This window comes from Saccoglossus kowalevskii, chromosome 17 (genome assembly GCF_978046115.1).
Source record: "Saccoglossus kowalevskii chromosome 17, keSacKowa6.1, whole genome shotgun sequence".
In the NCBI taxonomy this organism is placed as follows: domain Eukaryota; kingdom Metazoa; phylum Hemichordata; class Enteropneusta; family Harrimaniidae; genus Saccoglossus; species Saccoglossus kowalevskii.
In genome coordinates this window covers 18,402,498-18,425,143 of record NC_140657.1, presented here as the reverse complement: position 1 = coordinate 18,425,143, position 22,646 = coordinate 18,402,498, and the positions used below count along the sequence as shown (strand labels likewise).

The following is a 22,646-nucleotide window of genomic DNA, read 5'->3' as shown; positions in this document are numbered from 1 at the left end:
TATTTTGACATATAGGCATGTGTACCTAAAAGTTGTAGTTGTGCTATGGCATCGTCTACTCTAATATATGACAGAGAATAAAGCTCCTTGTCAATCAACTCATTTAAACTCGGCACCCCTGGCAGATCATGTGGGGCTGATAGATCCACAATTAGCCTTTTCTTCTTAGAGTACTTGCCTTCTGCTATTCCCAGTGGACTAACTCTATAAATAGGAAATGGCGGAGTGTCATATGGGCCTATTAGGTAGCACTTATCTAATTCTACTTGCAACAGTCTAGATACAGTATCTGGATTCTTTTGGGCAGAGAGATTATTCCGGCACTCATAACTAGCAGACGGAGCATCCTCAATTCCAGTCAAAAAACCATGTCGAAGGCCTGTACATAAGTGTGAAACAAAATCCCTATCCGGATGTAAACGAAGATCATGTTCCAATTTATCCACCTTAATTGGTGCTCTAGCTGTTGTGGGTAGTCATTGCTTAGATTGTTGGGGCTTGCTTGTGGGTTGTGCCTTTGAACATTGACTTGCTGAATGGTTTTCCCTGCATGAACTACACACATGCAATAGAAGACACTGAGAACGGAAGCAACCCCTCTCAAAGTTGTAATTATTGCAAATTTCTCGTCCCCCTTGAAACAAACGAAGTCTACCTCTGACATCCATAGAGCCACGAGCTGAAAAATCTTGATTGTCACGCACAGAGTGTTTACGTGGACAAAAATGTTGCGAATGCAATGAACTTTGGCAAAGTGAACATGCCGCTGCTTTACGCCCAGCTGTAAGCCTCATAAAAATATCTGTATCTTTGACTGACCAATCAATCTTAATATTCTGCTGCTGCCACCATGCAGCTGCTCTGGTGGCGAACTCCACATGGTAATCATAAAAAAGACCACCTCCAAAACTGTTGGCCATGGCAATGATATCTGTAGTGTAGAGTTCTAACTCCTCCCGTCTCCCAGGGTAAGCTTCACACATTACAGCTTTGTATTTCCCAAAGGCCATGAGAAACTCACTAAGTGTCAAAGACTTGTTCAAACGTGGGTCCGGGTTCCCTTTAATCTTAATTTCATTTCCCATCGAGTCAGTAATCAATCTGTTCTCTGAAAGTTCATGAGCAGGTATCAATAAGGCAGCGAGATTAACATAATTACCTTCGATTATTTTCTTCTTGAGTGTTGTTGAAATGGACACTATTTTAGGCAGATCGTTCGAAGAAACACCAAACTTATTCTTTTCAATTGAATGACTACTAGTTGACCCGATGTTGGTCGGAGATGTCTCTCTTACTAGGCTCATTGACGAATTTGCAAGACCAGTGCCGTCGTTGTTGCCAAGGCTGGTGGAAGCCACCATATTGGTTTCTTGGAGCTGACGTATAGCATCGACTGACTCATGCAAACCTTGCAAATTTTGACGTAATTCAGTTATATCGCGGCAAACCTCGTCATCCGGAACGGTCACTTGTCGATCCCCAGACAAAGCCTGTGAAAGAACCTGGTCAGAAGAGTCTATGAATGAAGGAATGTTCGCCATCACTCGCTGAGGCGGTGTACGACTTGAAGATATGACGTCATCGGTATTGTTAACAGCATTGCGTTGAATCGGTTCAACAACGCGGTCCTTATTTAACTCAAATGTCCGTAAAAGTGCTTTCCTGGACGTGTTGGGGGGCAACCAAATGCCCAAGCACGCAATCTTCTCCCTCAAATCAGCGGCAGACCAATTTGAAGGATTGGAGAGATCGAGACCTTGACTTCTAAGTTGCCGAGTTGTAGCAGGCAAGCGTCTTAAACTTGCGTCAGCTGATGTGGACGGAGTTGGATTTACATCGTTAAGTAGCGGAACCTCCGTTGCGCGGCGTTTCCGACCCCGGCGACGTATAGTGTTGCTCTCCATGGTGTTCGAAATAGTCGTGCGGAGTAAATTCAAGTAAATTTAAACTCTGAGATAATCAAAACACTGGAGTAAAAAACTGAACTGTTCAAGATGGCTACAAACTAAAGACTGCGTCACACGAAGTCACGTGATAAACACGCGAGATTCATGTCATAAACACTGTTTAATGCATACACAATAAACATGTATTTTGTAATTGTTTTACAAAAATGTTTTTTTTGACTACTTTTTCAAAACGTCTACTCCGATTGGTATATACATGTGGTGGTCCCTATTAGCTTTCAACATTTCGTGACAATATCTTGACTACTCTAATTTTAGTGAATACTTTTGTTATTTTTGGTGAAAATACTATTTTTAACTACTTCTTGATAATTGAAATAGACCTTTATCAGATTTGTTCATTTCATGTTATATCCAGACGTGTAACAGACATATCCTACATGTATAACAGGTCTTGTTGACTCTAAAAGTTTGGTGCTATTAAACATATCTCATTGATAAGATCTAAACACAGGAGTTGAAACACTTCAAAATGTAAACAAAACCAAGGCTGTTTGTTTCTCTATGATGTTTTTGTAATTATGCATGCACTTATTATTGCAAGACTGCTGTGCTCTGCTGAAATGATTGATCTATTTCGACCATTGGGATTGTTAACCCGTTTTAGTGGATTAAGTTTTACTGCCATAGTATTCAGATCTTGGCCATTGGTGGTGTTTGTTGTGATAAATAAAAAGTGTGCACCACCTCGCATAATAAATGAGGGCAGCATCTGTAGTTTACAGTGTGCTACTGTAAAATGACTAATTTTCACTAGGTTTAAATTTCGCTGATTTACCATTTTTGGCATATTCAGTGGGTTTTAAATTCACGGTTTGATCATTTAGATAATGTGTTCTATGCTAAATTTTACATATTCACCGGGTTTTAATTTAGCGCATTTTCCAGTCAGCGAAATGAGCAAAATTAAAACCCAGTGAATAATTAATCCCTTTACAGTATACTATAAATGTTTTACTATGTTATTTCATAGCTGTTTTGTTCCCCCCTATTTAGTGGCTGCAAGGGGTAAATCAGATTTTAACATACAACATCTACTTCATATACAATTTTATTATTACAGTTTATTGACAAATTGATGTATTTCTATATTTGAAGGTTATAGCAGCTCCAGTCAGCGATGACCCTGACCTTGTAATCATCATTGGTGCAGCCTTGGGTGGCTTGGTGTTCATTATGCTGATTATTCTTCTTGTCTTCCTCTTCTCTGTGAGAAGTAAGCGAGCAACTAGAGGCACGTATAGTCCCAGTCGACAAGAGATGACAGGTTCGCGTGTGGAAATGGGTAATGTATTGAAACCACCACCTGAAGAAAGACTTATATGAAGAGAATATATTAGTAGACAACAAATTTGACATTTGACAATCTCTGCAATGCACTTGATATCTTGATCCAATATGGCTTCCTCTCTACTGTCAAGCGTTTCAGATAAGTTTCAGCCAATTTCTCACTAGTGAAAGTGTGAAGCCAGTGTTTATGCTGTACAATATTGTGCTGCTTATAACTTATACATAATGTACATAGCCATTGCCGGAAATTCTTGATTTGCATTCTCACTATATGTACTTAATACAAACTATTTCATTTGGCAGCCATATTGGTTAGTGCATTGTGGGATTGACACACTTGTAAATAATAACGTTTTTTTATATATCAAATCATTTTTGTATCTGTACAGTGTAGTTATGAGAAATAATCAAATTTAGTTAAAACACAGACAATTTTTACTAACATGTATTATAATTGGATGAGATAGTGACATATCTGTCATTGCATGTCTCCTGATGCGATGCTTGGCTGTCAAATTTTTAAATAAAATAAAGCAATACACGAAATACTGAAAATAGTTCACCTTAGATATATATACGTATGAATCAACCTCATGCCTATGTTGCCCATAGTAACCATATATATTATTATGGGATGTAGTTTACTTGTCACCTTATAAATCATGATGATAGCCATCAATTGTATATAGCCTTACATTCAATATCTTTGAGGGTTGTTTGATACGCCTGTGTTGATTGGTTGATTGTTCATCCACTAACAGCTAGGTTTAGATAGTATGTTAGGTTTGTGATCCCATGATTCAAATGTTCAGAGTACATTAATTATGACGTTGCAATAATTATGCATATCAGTATTTTCAGAAACCCGCCAAATTTTGTAAAAGTATTTTGATAACAATGCCTTGAAATTCAATTTTGCTACTTAATACTATTAATATTTTTGATGAATTTATCAATATTTATTATAAGTCTTGTTTCCAGCATTATTTTTTTGCAACTAACAAGATATGAACATGACATTTTTACCATTGTTGACCTCTGACACCTCACCTCGATTATGGCAGTATATTGTGTGAAAACAAATTATGAAAAAAGCATATACATGTATGTTTGAAAAAGAAAAATGTTTTTCAATTCGATAATCCCTCATGTTGAGTGTTCTTTTTTGTTTTAAAGTTTATGTATGAATACCTCTTATTGATTTGCAATAACTGGAGGGGTTGAGATTGTTAAAAAAAAATTACTTTATGCAATTCCCAGATTCACAGTGAGATAAATCTAATCAAATAAGTCAATCCAAATTTCAAAACATGAACAAAACAATCTGTTTTCTCATTTTTGGTATTATTTTATTCTATTTATCACACCTGCACAGAATATTAGGCCATGGTGAAGCTGAAACACAAAGTTATATCACACATTTGATTTTTTTCCACATTAATATTAACACTAACTTGTACTGCTTGAAATCTATTTCTACTCCAGAGTTTCATTTTGATTTATTTATGTGCAAATGTGTTTTTTACTTTCAACAATATTAATAATAATTAATATAATGGTGCCTTAAAAGATTCATTGTATAAAAATGAAAGTTATCAAGCATTTCATTGCAATATTTTCTTTCTTAGAAGCACATCTGCAGCAGAGACCAATACAATCCAAACGATGGCAAAACAGTTATGTGTTTATAATTGTGTAAATACTGTACAGGTATAACCTGTTGTGTTCATCTTTTCATTATTATGTAAATTGAGGTCAAGTCTTATCCAATCATTCATCTGCTGTTGATGTGACCAATCAGCTTCTATTTTTTCATCTCATGAATATTCAAATCAGCTTCTATTTTCTGATCTGTATTCATCCCCTGTTTATATACATTCATATTCTGAGGATTTATATTTCAGTATACTCCAAAGACTGCCATATCAATTTTGAAAATAAATTTATTTCAAATTCAAAAAAATTGTAGGAATTGGTTATGTAAAATGTGAGATGTTGCTAGATGCATATGTATGTATGTCTATCCTACCACAGCTGTAAATTTATTGAAGATCAAACCATTATTGCAGTGATGCTGCAAAGTTAGCACAACAGTACAGTGTAAGTTTTGACTAATGCATAACAGAGGTGATCGTTTACTGTCTCGGTGCATATTTCACAGTATCTTTGTATTAACTGCATTATTTATTACATGTCTTCCTAATCAAACTGCTTGGTTTATGAAGCCCGGAACTGGCCTCGGTGAACAATATTATTGAAACTTTTTCGATATGAACTTCTTTTTTTAGCTCTGCTGTCATTGTTGATGACAAAGCGGAGCTGTTCATATAGGTAATTGTTCATAGTCTGTCGTCTGTCAACAATTGCATTTTCTTAAAAAACTATCAGCTCAAATGTTTTGATACCTTGGGTACCTTTGGCAGATTTGTTCATTTCATGACGATATCTTCAATTATTTATTTTTGGCAAATATTTTTGTAATTTTTGGTGAATAATTCTATTTTCAACTTCTTGAAAACTACTAGATCAATTGCTTTGTCAGATTTGTTCATTTCATGCCGATATCTTCAATGGCATTCATACAGAGACTGTTGGACATTTTTACATGCTGAACAACAAAAATAACATTTCTGAAGACACAGTAGATACAAGTATATATATATTCATAATGAGATATGTATTCATGAACATTTCTGATTACACACACATTGATATACATAAGTGAATTTAACTTTTTTAATCAAAGCTATTTAATATTTTAATTTAAAAGTCCTACCTGAAATTCAAACGAATTTCCAGCAAATATTATTCACTGTTTAGTTATAACTTATGCAGCTGCTTGATTACATATTGCCTAATCGTCAGATGTACAGTTGACAATTCTATTATTTAATGCAAGTGCAAGCTCATTACAAACAAAAAAACAAAACACAAGAAATTCGAATTGTCTGACTAAATTTGATGCTAGGAACTTGTATTCTAAATATACATTGTGTGACTGTTATAATTTGATCGGGTAGAGTGCTCATGTGATTGGCATTGTTCTTATCTCATTGTTCATGTATAATCACAATTGAATGGTTGATTAATCATTTCTATTGCAACTTGAAGTTCGTGGCCAGTAATCCAGTGAAGATAATAGCATAGGATACGATGATTGTGGAAGCAGAATCAATCACTGGTTCTGAGACTGCAAAAGAAAAACACATTTCAATAAAAGATACAATCACACATTTATGGATAATTAACTTTTCAGATACATGTATACTTTTTTGCATGGGTATTAATTCATTGAATTCGTGCACATATGTAGATATGCCAGGGTAATCTTCCTGAACCCGAGAATATGATAGGACAATGTAAAGGAATATATTCGGAACTACATTCATATATTATAGAAATTTCAACACACAATTTCACATGCAATCACAAGTGTATGTTTGTTCAACTCAAAGACAATGCAATGTGATTGTTTAAATAAAGTTCACCAACGTCTTCAATAATGTTGACGATTTTGAGGTGAACGTCGAAAATGACGTAGGAATATGAAACTTTAAAATATACTGCATTGCCTTACTCATTACCATTGCAAACAAATGCCATTTGTATTGGCACTGATTCTACTGCAAATAATCAGGTATGTCTAGTATCTTTGGTTTCTTATGATAAATTATTCTACCCTGTGACTTAAATGGTATAAGAATTGGTCTTAGTCGTAGTCAGCCAATCTTCATTATAGGCACTGCCATAGCTTCGCGGAAACCGCGCATCAAACTAGAAATGTATACTAACCTTCAGTAGTCGCTGGCTCATCTTTTTCATATGGTTTCCAAGTACATTTTGGATCCCACCCTACTGTATCTATTATACCAAGTTCAAATAATTCCTTATTTAACCATTCGTCCAATGGTTTGAAGTAATTCAATAATGGTAAAGACTCCATTTCATATGTACCTGCTATGGCATACATCGCGTATGGCCATGGTACACTACGACCTTTTGCTAACATGTCCCTACAAACAATGAACATATTTAATATCTGCTCATATTTACCCAATCATGTGAAAGTGAATAAAAATCAAGTTGCGAGTATTAAACTAATCTCAGACATGTGCAAATACAAGAACTTTAACGTGGTATTTTGTTTTGTATAGTAAAGCTTACCCCAGAATTTTCCCAGCTTCTGTAGAATTGTAGAAATCACATTTAAAGATCTCCTGGTCCCATCCTGCGGCTTCGCACATGGCTTCGTTGAATTGAAACTGGATGAATGTACGGGTGTAGTACCTATACAAATACACATAAATTAACGTATGTTTGACACATATGACGTAACAACACTGAAACTGTGACATTGTATGTCTTTGACTTCAAAATTGGACAAATAAAAATAATTACACACCCCGCACCAACATACTGCTTGAACGACCCATTATCGACTTTCTACTCGTGTTTACGCAGCTTCGTATGAAGACTATCCCAGAACTGAGACTATAATCACAATATCCATTAAATTAATGTTCCATTACAACAGGTAATTGAGAGTAACATAATGAAACACGTCCATCAACTGAACTTTGTTGTTATGCACAAAACAACATTTTGTGCTGAGTTGCCCACCTTAAGAAGGAGTAGTCATTAGCAATGTGGTACATTGCACCGGGGTCGAAATCTTCTTCAGTACGAGGAACGGGTTCAACAACGCCTATAACTTGATTTCTGCAAGAAAATGAATGTTATTTGAATCTTCATAAACATGTTCAAATCATTTAAACAATTTACAGATTGAACTAATACATACCGTTTCGAAATTTACTTTGCGCAACAATTTTTGCAGAAGTTATGCAGAGTAGTAATACCTTTAAAGTCGGGGAGTCGTCACCTGCGCATGCGTCAGATGGCCATAGCGTGTCATTGTTTACAAACAAGCGTCTACCCATGAGCCTTTGCGTGTTTAGCGTGTGTTGTTATCGCGCGTGCGCAGGTGACGACCCTCCCGCTTTAACGTTATCGTAGTCACAATACGTATTGTGAATGTACAAATCCAAGAATGCAGTTACAGCAGTATAGAATGAACGAACACTATATACAAATCATGACGTCATATCAATACGAATGTATGTGTATAGTATTGGTGTTAAATGAAGTGATGAAAGCAAATGTGTCATCTGTGATATACCAAACTTAGTCTTTCGTCATAGGAAATCATGGACCATAAAACAACAGATGGTCTGCTATAGAATGTGCAAATGGTGAATACATCCATGTATGTATGTATGTACGTTATCTATAACAATCTCTTCTCTTTATCTTCTGTAGTTACACACCATCTCCATACTTACGCACACATCCTCCCCGTACTTACACACTTAATCCTGAGCAGTAACTTGAACACGTCCTCTCCGTACTTACTTTATCTCCCACCACTTTTGCATCCAATCTTCGTATGGTATATTGTAACGGAACACTTCCCAACGCCATTTCTCTAACGCGATGGAAAATGGTAACGTAGCAACCATTGTCAGAGCTTGCTTCATCAGGAAATTGATGTCTGTCTCTAGAAAACATGAACATGAAATATGACCTAGTTATTACACATATTTGTTTGCTTCTGTTATTAACACAGTAAAAAAAGAAACAAAATCTTGTTATTGCTAATATTAGTATTACCCTTAGTTTGATTGTTATTGTGAATGTTATTTACTGCAATGCTGTTAGTCCAACCTACCATAGTCATCTGGATTTTCGTGCAATAAACCAATCGAGTAAAGATGTTGTGTAGTGGCAGCAGACATTGCGATGACCTCGCCTACAGCCTCGTGAAAACCCTCATTAGCACCATCCCGAAACTCAACCGGTTGGTCTTTGTACTGCAGGAAATATTGAATGTGTCCCATTTCATGATGTATCGTCATAAAGTCGTCCATGTTGACCTCCGTGCACATACGTATCCTGAGTATGAAATATCAACAAATGTCTTTATTGAATAAATTAGCATTCACACGTGAAACACTTTCTTTATGTACGGAAGCAAATGCAGTGGCAGTGACATCTCAAAACTGTTTGTAGCCGGCAACATTGCATAGTATCATGGCAATGCATTGACATATGTCCAAACATACCTTGATCGATTTTGTTAAGTTTCTGCACAGATGGGTAATATTGACATACATGTGTACGTCGATTTTTTCCCGTTTTGTTGTCGTTTAACCGACTGTCAGCCAGTTTTGTCCAATTTCAACATGCCATCCAACCGTTTCTAAGGCATGCCTGGGTCGATTTCATTCAAACCTGACATCAAAATCACAGCTGGAAAGACATTTTTCTACATGTTTGACGCGTGTTTGTGAAATACACTTTTACAGATTTTGTTTAAGTGAATGACGGTCATTTTCGTCAACAACAACGAAGTCAAATAGTTTTAAAATGATATCAACAATTTTTCGGACATGCCTGGAACGACTTCATTCAACGTTAGTATGCTGGTTTCACATATTTGGTTTCTGATGCAAGTTTTTTTGTCTTTTGATTTGATTTAAAATGGCCGAGTGGTCAATAGTTGAACAGCGACAAATTACAATGACATTCATGTGCACCTTAAGTTTTTCATTGAACCTAATTTAAAGGGCGGTAGCCGTCGCACCACGCATGCGCGAGATATATGGGTCTTATTTAAACAAAGATGGCAACATTGACTGTTGCACAGATCAACGAGTAGGAAGGAGTCATCGGCGGTAATTAGTGCGCCCAGGTCAAACCTCATACTTGTGATTTCCATAAGAAGAGCGCATTGGATTGTGGGAAAATAAACACAAATATCGCACTTGCGCAGCGCGACGACCACCGCCCTTTATGAGACTGGTGTTCATCCCTTAAATGACAAAATGTCGTATTTTGAACATGTCATCAACCATATGAGTACCACTTTCAATGACTTGTTCAACATACTGTGCGGTGATCTACTCAAATATACAAATAATTTCAAAACACAAGAAGGCACATTTAATCAATCTAAATTCTACGTGTATTTAAGGCATCTGTCTTGACCTATTGGTTATATCCTAATGCCCTCTCAAATGATAAACAATTGGGTTTACTAAACAAAAATGAACTGGTAATGTTAAAACTTATTATTATACTTCTGTCACCGTAACGCCGTAAGTTACAGCGCGCCGTAATTATTCGGTATTTTACGGGCTATCCTACCATATAAGGAATGCGAATTCCAAATACGGAATAATGACGCGTGTAAGCGTTCTCTAATAATAAAAACAAACATGGCTGCCACCAGGGTTTGAACAGACTCCACACAAAGAAGTTCGCTGATTCTGTTCTGTTCTGTTCTGTTCTGTTCTGTTCTGTTCTGTTCTAAACCCATTGTGTATTCCCAAAGATGTATAATAATAGTAAGGTTATTCATTACGAGGATACTTCAAAGTATGCACGAAGACAGTACAGTGCACGTCGGTCGGTGCGATGCGATAATAACCTCATAATATGACGAGTACTTTATCCGAAATTCTACAAAGCTTAAGACGCTTTTTCTCTTGCAAGAACAACGTCTTTTTTTCAAACATTATCGCAATGTCCCTTACAGTCAGCTATGTAAGTCATATATATCACAAACATCGAAAATTCTTTTATTGTCATATCCATCCCTGCATCGAGAATCTTTCTATTTGATATTTCTATTGCAATTAAGAAATTGCTTTTTGGTTCTACTAGTCTTCAAAATAATGTTTTTTAGTTTTAATCTCAATTTACAAATAATACGCTTAATTTTATTATTAGCCCCACTGAAGGTATTGCAAGGGCGCCACCACATGAGACGGTGTTATCACTACGCATCTGTACGCCACCACCGATGCACATGAGGAATAACAAAGATATGTTCATATGACAGAGTGCGTTGAACTTCTTTAGTACGACAGACCCTTTTCACCGTGACGTCACCGGTTAGTATAACTTTCTGAGCGGCAAACTGGTTGTAGCTTATAATGACTGTAGTAAAGCCATTTTATTGTACATATAAGTAAGAGATCAACGTCAAGGTCGAGAACGTGTTTTACTTATACCGTGCCCAATAAAAATATGTATACCGCAGAACTCACATAGTTATAGAAACCAACAAATTGTTGGCAATAAATACGAGACACTTGAAACCGGGGTCCTACACATTGAAAAAGAAACTCACACGCCATGAAAAGTTAATTAGTTTTAGCTGGATACAATTTGCCATGAAAAAAGAGGAGCAATGGCGTGTTTAAAACACAAAACAAAATAAGATACCACAGAGGTGTCTTTGTTGATAGCCCCGTTTTTCAAATTGATCAACCCTTCAACGTGCTAGTACCTGAAATCTATTCGATTGTAGAAGTCCCAGGCAGTGGCATGACATTCCGCTAGTCTGTCAGTTGGTTTGACGAACATGGATTCTGCCCAGAACTCTGGGGGCGCTTCAATCAACCCCATTGATATAAAGAAATCATCCGCCATACGAAACATTCTGTCGACAGTGTAGTTCTGTAAGAGAAAGAAAGAAGTTAATTAGTCATCAAACACTTGTTGATCTGTTATTGAACGTTATTAACGTTTTTAGCAAATTTATCACGTGACCATATAATATCCCATTAATTTGATTTTAATATTTGTAAGGATAATGCCGATGTATTTATCAAGACAAACTCGACTCTTTAGTTTGATTTTTACCTGTCGTATCATTTCATCTGTGACGTCAACATTGGTGCCATTGGGGTATGGTTCAACTATGCTGTAGAGATTGGTCCAAAAGCGCCCCCACATGTCGCCTAGTATAAGATACAGACATACAAAATGTTAGACATTCCAACGGACAATTTGCCTCGGTGTAGTATAAGGGTGCGTAATAATCCTGTCAAGGGAACGCCATTTTTAATTTAACAAATCACTAGTGCAATACGTTAAGATTAGACAGTTTCCATGGAGAAATTAGGGCTAATACATATATGATAGCATACTAATGAAAACAAAAATTAAACATTGCTACAAATTAGTTTAATGCGAAATTGAATAAAATATGTGCATCGTAATTATCACATATTGCAATCAACAAGTTCATGAAATATATGTATTGTAATTATTACATTGTAAGCTTTAAGCTCTTTCAAATCAGTCTCGCACAATGACACATGATACACTACTGTTTTACATCCCACCTTATCCCAATCACGGTTCACCCCTTACCTAATACATTAGCTGGTAGACATCCCTTATCAAGGTTTATCTTATCACCCACCCCATCACAGTGATGGTACACCCCTTACCTAATACATTAGCTAGTAGACATCGCTTATCAAGGTTTATCTTATCACCCACCCCATCACAGTAATGGTACACCCCTTACCTAATACATTAGCTGGTAGACATCCCTTATCAAGATTTATCTTATCACCCACCCCATCACAGTGATGATACACCCCTTACCTAATACATTAGCTAGTAGACATCCCTTATCAAGGTTTATCTTATCACCCACCCCATCACAGTAATGGTACACCCTTACCTAATACATTAGCTGGTAGGCATTCCTTATCAAGGTTTATTTTATCACCCACCTCATAAAAGTAATGGTACACCCCTTACCTAATACATTAGCTGGTAGACATCCCTTATCAAGGTTTATCTTATCACCCACCCCATCACAGTAATGGTACACCCCTTACCTAATACATTAGCTGGTAGACATCCCTTATCAAGGTTTATTTTATCACCCACCCCATAAAAGTAATGGTACACCCCTTACTTAATACATTAGCTGGTAGACATCCCTTATCAAGGTTTATCTTATCACCCACCCCATCACAGTGATGGTACACCCCTTACCTAATACATGGTAGGCTGGTAGACATCCCTTATCAAGGTTTATCTTATCACCCACCCCATCACAGTAATGGTACACCCCTTACCTAATACATTAGCTGGTAGACATCCCTTATCAAGGTTTATCTTATCACCCACCCCATCACAGTGATGGTACATCCCTTACCTAATACATTAGCTGGTAGACATCCTTTATCAAGGTTTATCTTATCACCATACACCTCTTTCAATCGATATCGTACATATGCATGGAGTTTCTCGTATAATGGTTTTATGTCTGCGTACATATGCCACATATCTTCTTCCAGATTTTCATCTTCGTAATTAGCTCTCCAGTAATCACCATAATCGTCATACCCTTATATAGAAATAGTCATAATATTTCAGATATAGCGGAACAATAATGATAGCTTATACACTCTTTACCTATTTAGTATTTTCTTAGAATGGTGGCAAATATATTGAACACTGAGATGAATACTTTCCGTTTTCGACATTGTGAAATTCTTTCGTTTTTATGCAGAAAAATACAACATTTTTACCAAGTAAAATCATATTTATTAAAGTTATTGTTCATACATGAGTTGTAGAACACACTGCATAGTTTGTAATTTTATTCAGCTCCTTTCAGTCATAATTCAAGGCAAATAAAAGGCAATAATATAGAGAATATAGCAAATTATCTTTCTGTAATATTCTTGTGTAATCGGTAATTATGTAAATTATTTAAGGGTGCATATGAAATACATTTTGTCACAAATTATTCTTATTATATATTTCTGAATTATCTTCCCAAAGTCAGTTTTTTGTCAGTTTTTTTTTTCTCCCGAAAAACGAACGAAGTCTTTATCGTAGTGTTATTGTCAGAATAATGCCCCACACAAATTATATGATTGGCAAACGCAAAGAATAATTTGTTCTTACCATTTAAAACTGAAGCTTTGTTCTTCAATTCAACATATTCAACATAAATAGAACGCATTGGGCGACCGACATCGTCTCTCCACTTTTTCCAAACCCAAAGGCGTTCGTCGTAATTGCGTGAATTTGCCATGATATCAGTCAAATCTATTTTTGATATAGAAATATGGAGAGAGAGAAAACAACTACGCATGAATGTAATTTTAGAATTATTTAATAAAACTGATAACATATGTAAAATGATAGGTTTGCTGAATGTCAATTTCATTATCCGCAAACACGTGATGTAATTGAGGCTTCATTTATATCCGATTTGTTTGTAAAAGTGACAGAATAACTTTACATGATTTATGTAATTCAATTGTGCCAATGCGTACCAAAAACGTGATAGTAATAATAGTACTGTTTAACATTATTTCGCCCAAATGAAAAGGACAATCAATTTAGATAAAAATCTACAGTTTTGCACACGGCACTTCAAGATCCAGGCGCATGGGTTTCCCAGACGCTATGGATCATTGGTGCTTTATGTATGGCAATTCTAAACACGTGTAAGCGATATGCAAACATATTACGTCTGGGTAAAACTGGATCAATTAATTAACACGGGCACGTTGAAATGATGAAAGCATTTGTGGAACACTTACATGGGTCCTGTGGGTAACAATCAGTGCTGTCATCCGGCTTGCACACTTCACCAGTAGCATAGAGTAAACTCATATTATTAAGAACACCTTGTAACTGAAACATTAATAAATTGATTAATCATTATTAAATTGTTGTACAGTGACAACAGCTCATAAGGATAGGCCTGGGTAATGTCAGACATCAAATATATTATTATTACTATAAATTTGCTTCATTATTGGCTATACTTTTTTTTAAAACAGATTTCACCTAATATTGAAGGGAGTGGGGCATGGCTGGAATTGTATCGCTATATGTAAGCTCAAAAAAGCATAATTGGAGATTAAACTTTACACAAGTATATAACTAAACCACGCCACACAGCAGCTTTTATTTATTTATGAGATAACACGTATCAGTAGTTATACTTACATGGGCACTCATTTCCATTCTATACGTGAGTTTATTATTTCATAAACTAGGCTAATACCGAATGCCCAGGTAATATGTTGAACCACTGTCGTATTTTTTTCGGTTTATATCAAGAATATAAATATATTTGTATGACTTGATATGATGGTGATATTATGATTTCATCACAGTGAATACAAATTGTAGATATGTGAGACTTCCCTACCAGTCGTTATACGAGGAGTGAACTCTGCACTTACGTGAGCGAAATCGTCGTCATCTAGAACAGCATCTCCGATAGATGTGATGAATTCTAGTTCCCTAGCAACGGGATCGGAATAACTATCAAGATAGGGTGTATATACATCTGCTTCTTCGGCTGAAGTTGAAGCGAACTTCGAGTAGTCTTCAGCTGCAACTTGCTAAATATAAAAAACATACAGGCAGGGAATATTTCCAAAATCTTTCAAGCCGTGATTCTTAGATAAACTCTATCATGTACATATTATCTATCACGCAACCTCCCAACCCACACGAAGACACTCAGATAATATATGTGAATCATATTGAAGATGGAGTGTTAAAGTATTACTGTTGTGCTGAGTTGTGATGCCACTCTCGCGCCAGCAGTCGATGTTTACCTCAATTGTGGCTATATGTTACAATTCAACAAATATTTCGTTTATCACGACTTCGCTGTTATTGGCAGTAGTAATATCAAGGATCAAACGGAGACGGAAACACCGTCAATGGTGCCTCTTGTTGGTAGACAGGATTGAATTACGCAAACCGTTTCTGCTTGTTGTTATTACGTGATCACAAGACCATTATGTATTTCTTCGGATTTCTTTTTTTGTTGTTCTCGAAAACAAAAACAGAAAACAATAATTTGTCGTCTACCTCTGCAAAATAAATGCACAAGTCAATACGAGTTATTAGGCTATCATGAAAACATAAAGAGACATCTCGTGTCAGGAAAGGTTTTACATGCGACTAATCACCAGTTATTTATTGGTGTTCTTCCACACAGATTACAGATGTATTATTGAAATGACAGTATACAGCCATATGTGAGTTTTATGTAATCATTGTTAAGAAGAACTGTAATTTATGTTATAACGCATTATAACGTGTTAGCTAATCCAGTGTTGTTTTCCGTCATTGTGTGTTCGGTGTTTTTTACACAGTTGGCGTTTGATATTTAAATATTGCTCACTGAATCAGATCCCAAAGCCCTTCAATCGTGCTTCTCCTCACACGAAGCTTCCGTCTTCTCTTCTTAATTTCAGTATTAATACGTGACATAGGGTATGGGAGACTGGTCTCATGTTGGATGGCGACGATAACAATTGTTGATACTGTGTTGTTCTGACGTAGTGCTTGTAAAACTTCGAACGAATCCGCAGAATACCTGGTTCTTTTCTTTTGTAAGATTTATTATTTAGTTTTCATATCATAACATATTTCAGATTATTTAATAATTATTTATTTATTTAAATAATGAAATACTTAAATTAAATAATGTGAGACTTTAGAGCTGTTGTCTTCGCCCGTAGAAGTGAATAATTTATAAATAAGTAAATATTGCAGGTTTTGAGTTGTTTATCTTTAATAATGTGTTTATCTATGTCCTGCATTTTCGCAAGGGTTTGATACCGGTAAAACTATAAGCTTTGTTGACAGATATCGTACTTGAACGTTTACGTGGTCGATTCTACCAAGGTTCTTCTTTACGAGGTTACAGGGGATTTTGCGTTAACACCTCCCCTTCGCGATATTTTTATTTATTTTAAACTTTAATAACAAATAAATCGCCTAGACTGTGTCAGTCTTAGTCTTATGTTGTGAATTGATGTCACAGTATGTTTGTGTAGACATACTATCATTTCGGCAAATGACACTTGTCAAACTCAGCGAATCCCAATCCAGCGTCCAAGTCATTTAGCAGAAGAACGAACAACATTATAGTCTAGAATATCCCGACAAGGTACGACAAGTAGTGAAGCTTATTTATAATTGTAAACCGAGTTATGTATTTTATTTATTTGTACGTCGTTTTTTATGGCAAATGTGGTTTTGATTATTTGAATAAAAACACTAAAAATTTTGCCCGTGTTTATAAGATTCTGGTCTCAACTCTTGAATTTACGACCATTGACACGTGATAATGAATTATTACAAATTATACCAGGAATAAAACGATAAAATTAAAAATTAAAATTGAATATAAGCGTTCTATTTACAGCGCTGAGTTAATTTGTATAAGTAGTCTATCACACATTTTATCGTCAACAATTAACATCATTCATGCATACCACGTGACATTAAAATCATCATTGTAATACGTGTCGTTGCATGGAAACTCTGAATCCGAATTGGCTTGGATGCTATAGGCGCTAATTGTGAAACTTGCGTTTGGCTACCACTCTTGGCTGGGTTTTTAAAATGAAATCTGGCCAGTATGTCAAAAGACAAAAGACGATTTCTTACCAGTATGTCCATATGAAAGACAACAGACGATTTCCTTCAAGTATGTCCATTTGAAAGACAACAGACGATTTCTTACCAGTATGTCCATATGAAAGACAACAGACGATTTCTTACCAGTATGTCCATTTGAAAGACAACAGACGATTTCTTACCAGTATGTCCATATGAATCACAACAGACGATTACTTACCAGTATGTCCACATGAAACACAACAGACGATTACTTACCAGTATGTCCATATGAAACACAACAGACGATTTTTTACCAGTATGTCCATATGAAACACAACAGACGATTACTTACCAGTATGTCCATATGAAAGACAACAAACGATTTCTTACCAGTATGTCCATATGAAAGACAACAGACTTACCAGTATGTCCATATGAAATACAACAGACGATTACTTACCAGTATGTCCATATGAAATACAACAGACGATTACTTACCAGTATGTCCATATGAAACACAACAGACGATTACTTACCAGTATGTCCATATGAAAGACAACAGACGAGTACTTACCAGTATGTCCATATGAAATACAACAGACGAGTACTTACCAGTATGTCCATATGAAAGACAACAAACGATTTCTTACCAGTATGTCCATATGAAAGACAACAGACGATTACTTACCAGAATGTCCATATGAAAGACAACAGACGATTACTTACCAGTATGTCCATATGAAATACAACAGACGATTACTTACCAGTATGTCCATATGAAAGACAACAGACGATTACTTACCAGTATGTCCATATGAAACACAACAGACGATTACTTACCAGTATGTCCATTTGAAAGACAACAAACGATTTCTTACCAGTATGTCCATATGAAAGACAACAGACGATTACTTACCAGTATGTCCATATGAAAGACAACAAACGATTTCTTACCAGTATGTCCATATGAAAGACAACAGACGATTACTTACCAGTATGTCCATATGAAATACAACAGACGATTACTTACCAGTATGTCCATTTGAAAGACAACAGATGATTTCTTACCAGTTTGTCCATATGAAAGACAACAAACGATTACTTACCAGTATGTCCATTTGAAAGACAACAGACGATTACTTACCAGTATGTCCATTTGAAAGATAACATATGATTTCTTACCAGTTTGTCCATATAAAAGACAACAAACGATTACTTACCAGTATGTCCATTTGAAAGACAACAGACGATTACTTACCAGTATGTCCATATGAAAGACAACAAACGATTTCTTACCAGTATGTCCATTTGAAAGACACCAGACGATTTCCTTCCAGTATGTCCATTTGAAAGACAACAGACGATTAATTACCAGTATGTCCATATGAAACACAACAGACGATTACTTACCAGTATGTCCATATGAAAGGCAACAGACGATTTCTTACCAGTATGTCCATATGAAATACAACAGACGATTACTTACCAGTATGTCCATATGAAATACAACAGACGATTTCTTACCAGTATGTCCATATGAAAGACAACAGACGATTTCTTACCAGTATGTCCATATGAAACACAACAGACGATTTCTTACCAGTATGTCCATATGAAATACAACAGACGATTTCTTACCAGTATGTCCATATGAAATACAACAGACGATTACTTACCAGTATGTCCATGTGAAATACAACAGACGATTACTTACCAGTATGTCCATATGAAATACAACAGACGATTACTTACCAGTATGTCCATATGAAACACAACAGACGATTTCTTACCAGTATGTCCATATGAAATACAACAGACGATTTCTTACCAGTTTGTCCATATGAAATACAACAGACGATTACTTACCAGTATGTCCATATGAAATATAACAGACGATTACTTACCAGTATGTCCATATGAAATACAACAGACGATTACTTACCAGTATGTCCATATGAAATACAACAAACGATTACTTACCAGTATGTCCATATGAAATACAACAGACGATTACTTACCAGTATGTCCATCTGAAATACAACAGACGATTACTTACCAGTATGTCCATATGAAACACAACAGACGATTACTTACCAGTATGTCCATATGAAACACAACAGACGATTACTTACCAGTATGTCCATATGAAATACAACAGACGATTACTTACCAGTATGTCCATATGAAATACAACAGACGATTACTTACCAGTATGTCCATATGAAACACAACAGACGATTTCTTACCAGTATGTCCATATGAAATACAACAGACGATTTCTTACCAGTTTGTCCATATGAAATACAACAGACGATTACTTACCAGTATGTCCATTTGAAAGACAACAGATGATTTCTTACCAGTTTGTCCATATGAAAGACAACAGACGATTTCTTACCAGTATGTCCATATGAAACACAACAGACGATTTCTTACCAGTATGTCCATATGAAATACAACAGACGATTTCTTACCAGTATGTCCATATGAAATACAACAGACGATTACTTACCAGTATGTCCATATGAAATACAACAGACGATTACTTACCAGTATGTCCATATGAAACACAACAGACGATTTCTTACCAGTATGTCCATATGAAATACAACAGACGATTTCTTACCAGTTTGTCCATTTGAAAGACAACAGACGATTTCTTACCAGTATGTCCATATGAAAGACAACAGACGATTTCTTACCAGTATGTCCATTTGAAAGACAACAGACGATTACTTACCAGTATGTCCATATGAAACACAACAGACGATTACTTACCAGTATGTCCATATGAAACACAACAGACGATTACTTACCAGTATGTTCATATGAAACACAACAGACGATTTCTTACAAGTATGTCCATATGAAACACAACAGACGATTACTTACCAGTATGTCCATATGAAATACAACAGACGATTACTTACCAGTATGTCCATATGAAATACAACAGACGATTACTTACCAGTATGTCTATATGAAATACAACAGACGATTACTTACCAGTATGTCCATATGAAATACAACATACGATTACTTACCAGTATGTCCATATGAAACACAACAGACGATTACTTACCAGTATGTCCATATGAAATACAACAGACGATTACTTACCAGTATGTCCATATGAAATACAACAGACGATTACTTACCAGTATGTCCATATGAAACACAACAGACGATTTCTTACCAGTATGTCCATATGAAATACAACAGACGATTTCTTACCAGTTTGTCCATATGAAATACAACAGACGATTACTTACCAGTATGTCCACATGAAATACAACAGACGATTACTTACCAGTATGTCCATATGAAACACAACAGACGATTACTTACCAGTATGTCTATATGAAATACAACAGACGATTACTTACCAGTATGTCCATATGAAATACAACATACGATTACTTACCAGTATGTCCATATGAAACACAACAGACGATTACTTACCAGTATGTCCATATGAAATACAACAGACGATTACTTACCAGTATGTCCATATGAAATACAACAGACGATTACTTACCAGTATGTCCATATGAAATACAACAGACGATTACTTACCAGTATGTCCATATGAAAGACAACAGACGATTACTTACCAGTATGTCCATATGAAATACAACAGACGATTACTTACCAGTATGTCCATATGAAACACAACAGACGATTTCTTTCCAGTATGTCCATATGAAATACAACAGACGATTTCTTACCAGTTTGTCCATTTGAAAGACAACAGACGATTTCTTACCAGTATGTCCATATGAAAGACAACAGACGATTTCTTACCAGTATGTCCATATGAAATACAACATACAATTACTTACCAGTATGTCTAGATTGTGTTGAGTTAAGTTGGTAGAATAATCCCACGAGGCATGTACATAATCTGATGTCTCATTCTCAGCAAGGGGGTTATATTCATCCAAAAACGACTGAGCGTCTTCTTCGCTAAGATCTTCGGCAACTGCGTACAACAACACGAGGACGACAAGTACACCAACTACTCTAGTTGCAGACATTTTAAAATATTTGTTATCATGAAAAATATCATAATCCCTGATCACGTGATGCGTGGGGTCGAAAGAGCACGTTTATTATATGTATGTTATTGTATAATTATTCGACTATGGTATCAGAGGAATAGCTCACAACATAACAAATTTGTAAATACGGTGTGAAATTATGGCAAGATCCTTTTCGACTATGGTATCAGAGAAACACATTTTACAAATTATAATTAAAATCAAAACGTGTGGAAAATATTGGCTTTGTAATATTTGGTACAGGCGCAGCACATCTTGCATGGTGCTGTTATCAAATTTGGCAAACATAAGAACCTGTTATCTTTGACTGACATTCGAAATATGCCAAGTCAACATTGCGTGCCTCGGTAGCTTGGATACACATATATGAATATCGTATTTCATTGTATTGCAAAAATTACAGTGTCGTATATCTTTTAAACAGAGCATGACTTTGACTGAAACCATATCTTGTTTCAGTGGTGTTAGAACGGCGTGTGGTGGTGTGGTCTCGTGGTGATGGTGATAGTTTATAATATTACCTTCGTCCTGAACGAATCGAGTGCGTGTTTGTGTATATAATTATTACAAGGAATACATTGGCAATCTACTATGATGATTGATTTATTCAATATCACGTCTCCATGTTACAGATGGTAGCATTTACATTATATAGATAAGAGTTCACCGCTATTTTGGTAACTATACCATGCCCAAATAAATCATCAAGGCTTAGTCATTGTAGCCAGTAAGTCAGAAGAAGACAGCGTTTTGACATTATGCGCCCAGCTTGCTAAAGCGACTAAAGGTTATTGACACATTATATACTAGTGCGGGAAGCTTGGTTCGTTAGATGCAAGATTCACGCGTCCAGACACATGCGAAATCAAAAGTAAATACTAAGATTAGTTAGTAGTGTTGAAAATTTAACACCGTTAACTGAACTGGCAGAATTTAATGCATGAAAATATAGCTGTTAACTGTATAAACTTTGTACATCGTTTACTCTGCACGTTATCTTACTAACCATCAGCTACAGATATGTAGTATTCGCCGGTGAGTCAATAATTTGAATCACCAGAAAAAAATT

General features: G+C 35.8%; 2 protein-coding genes across 2 annotated transcripts in view; one reads left to right on the top strand and one right to left on the bottom strand.

The window, feature by feature from the left end:
* LOC100375718 (uncharacterized) overlaps positions 1–5,220 on the top strand; it is a 41,748-nt gene extending 36,528 nt beyond the window's left edge. Inside the window, exon 15 of the mRNA XM_078009805.2 lies at positions 3,066–5,220. Within this exon, the coding sequence (XP_077865931.2) occupies positions 3,066–3,293 (228 nt within the window). The 3' untranslated portion in view covers positions 3,294–5,220. The remainder of the gene's footprint in view (positions 1–3,065) is intronic.
* Positions 5,221–5,915: 695 nt separating this feature from the next.
* On the bottom strand, positions 5,916–21,553 carry LOC100375575 (angiotensin-converting enzyme 2-like). The gene is made up of 13 exons (XM_085491920.1): positions 21,359–21,553; positions 15,335–15,496; positions 14,684–14,777; positions 14,040–14,183; positions 13,282–13,473; positions 11,967–12,064; positions 11,611–11,780; positions 8,986–9,209; positions 8,670–8,814; positions 7,878–7,976; positions 7,422–7,544; positions 7,050–7,270; positions 5,916–6,447 (listed from the first exon to the last, which is right to left on the bottom strand). Exons 1-13 carry the CDS (start codon positions 21,551–21,553, stop codon positions 6,353–6,355), a joined length of 1,962 nt encoding a protein of 653 aa, XP_085348046.1. The 3' UTR covers positions 5,916–6,352.
* Between the last annotated feature and the right edge of the window lie 1,093 nt (positions 21,554–22,646).

What these genes read in the sequence shown, in the direction of transcription:
- LOC100375575 (XM_085491920.1), bottom strand. Translation starts at nt 21,553, where the DNA reads ATGTCTGCAACTAGAGTAGTTGGTGTACTTGTCGTCCTCGTGTTGTTG. An exon ending in CAGATGAAATGATACGACAG is followed by an intron (nt 11,781 to 11,966) that starts GTAAAAATCAAA and finishes TTTCTCTTACAG; the next exon opens with AACTACACTGTCGACAGAAT. An exon ending in CGAAAATCCAGATGACTATG is followed by an intron (nt 8,815 to 8,985) that starts GTAGGTTGGACT and finishes CATGTTTTCTAG; the next exon opens with AGACAGACATCAATTTCCTG.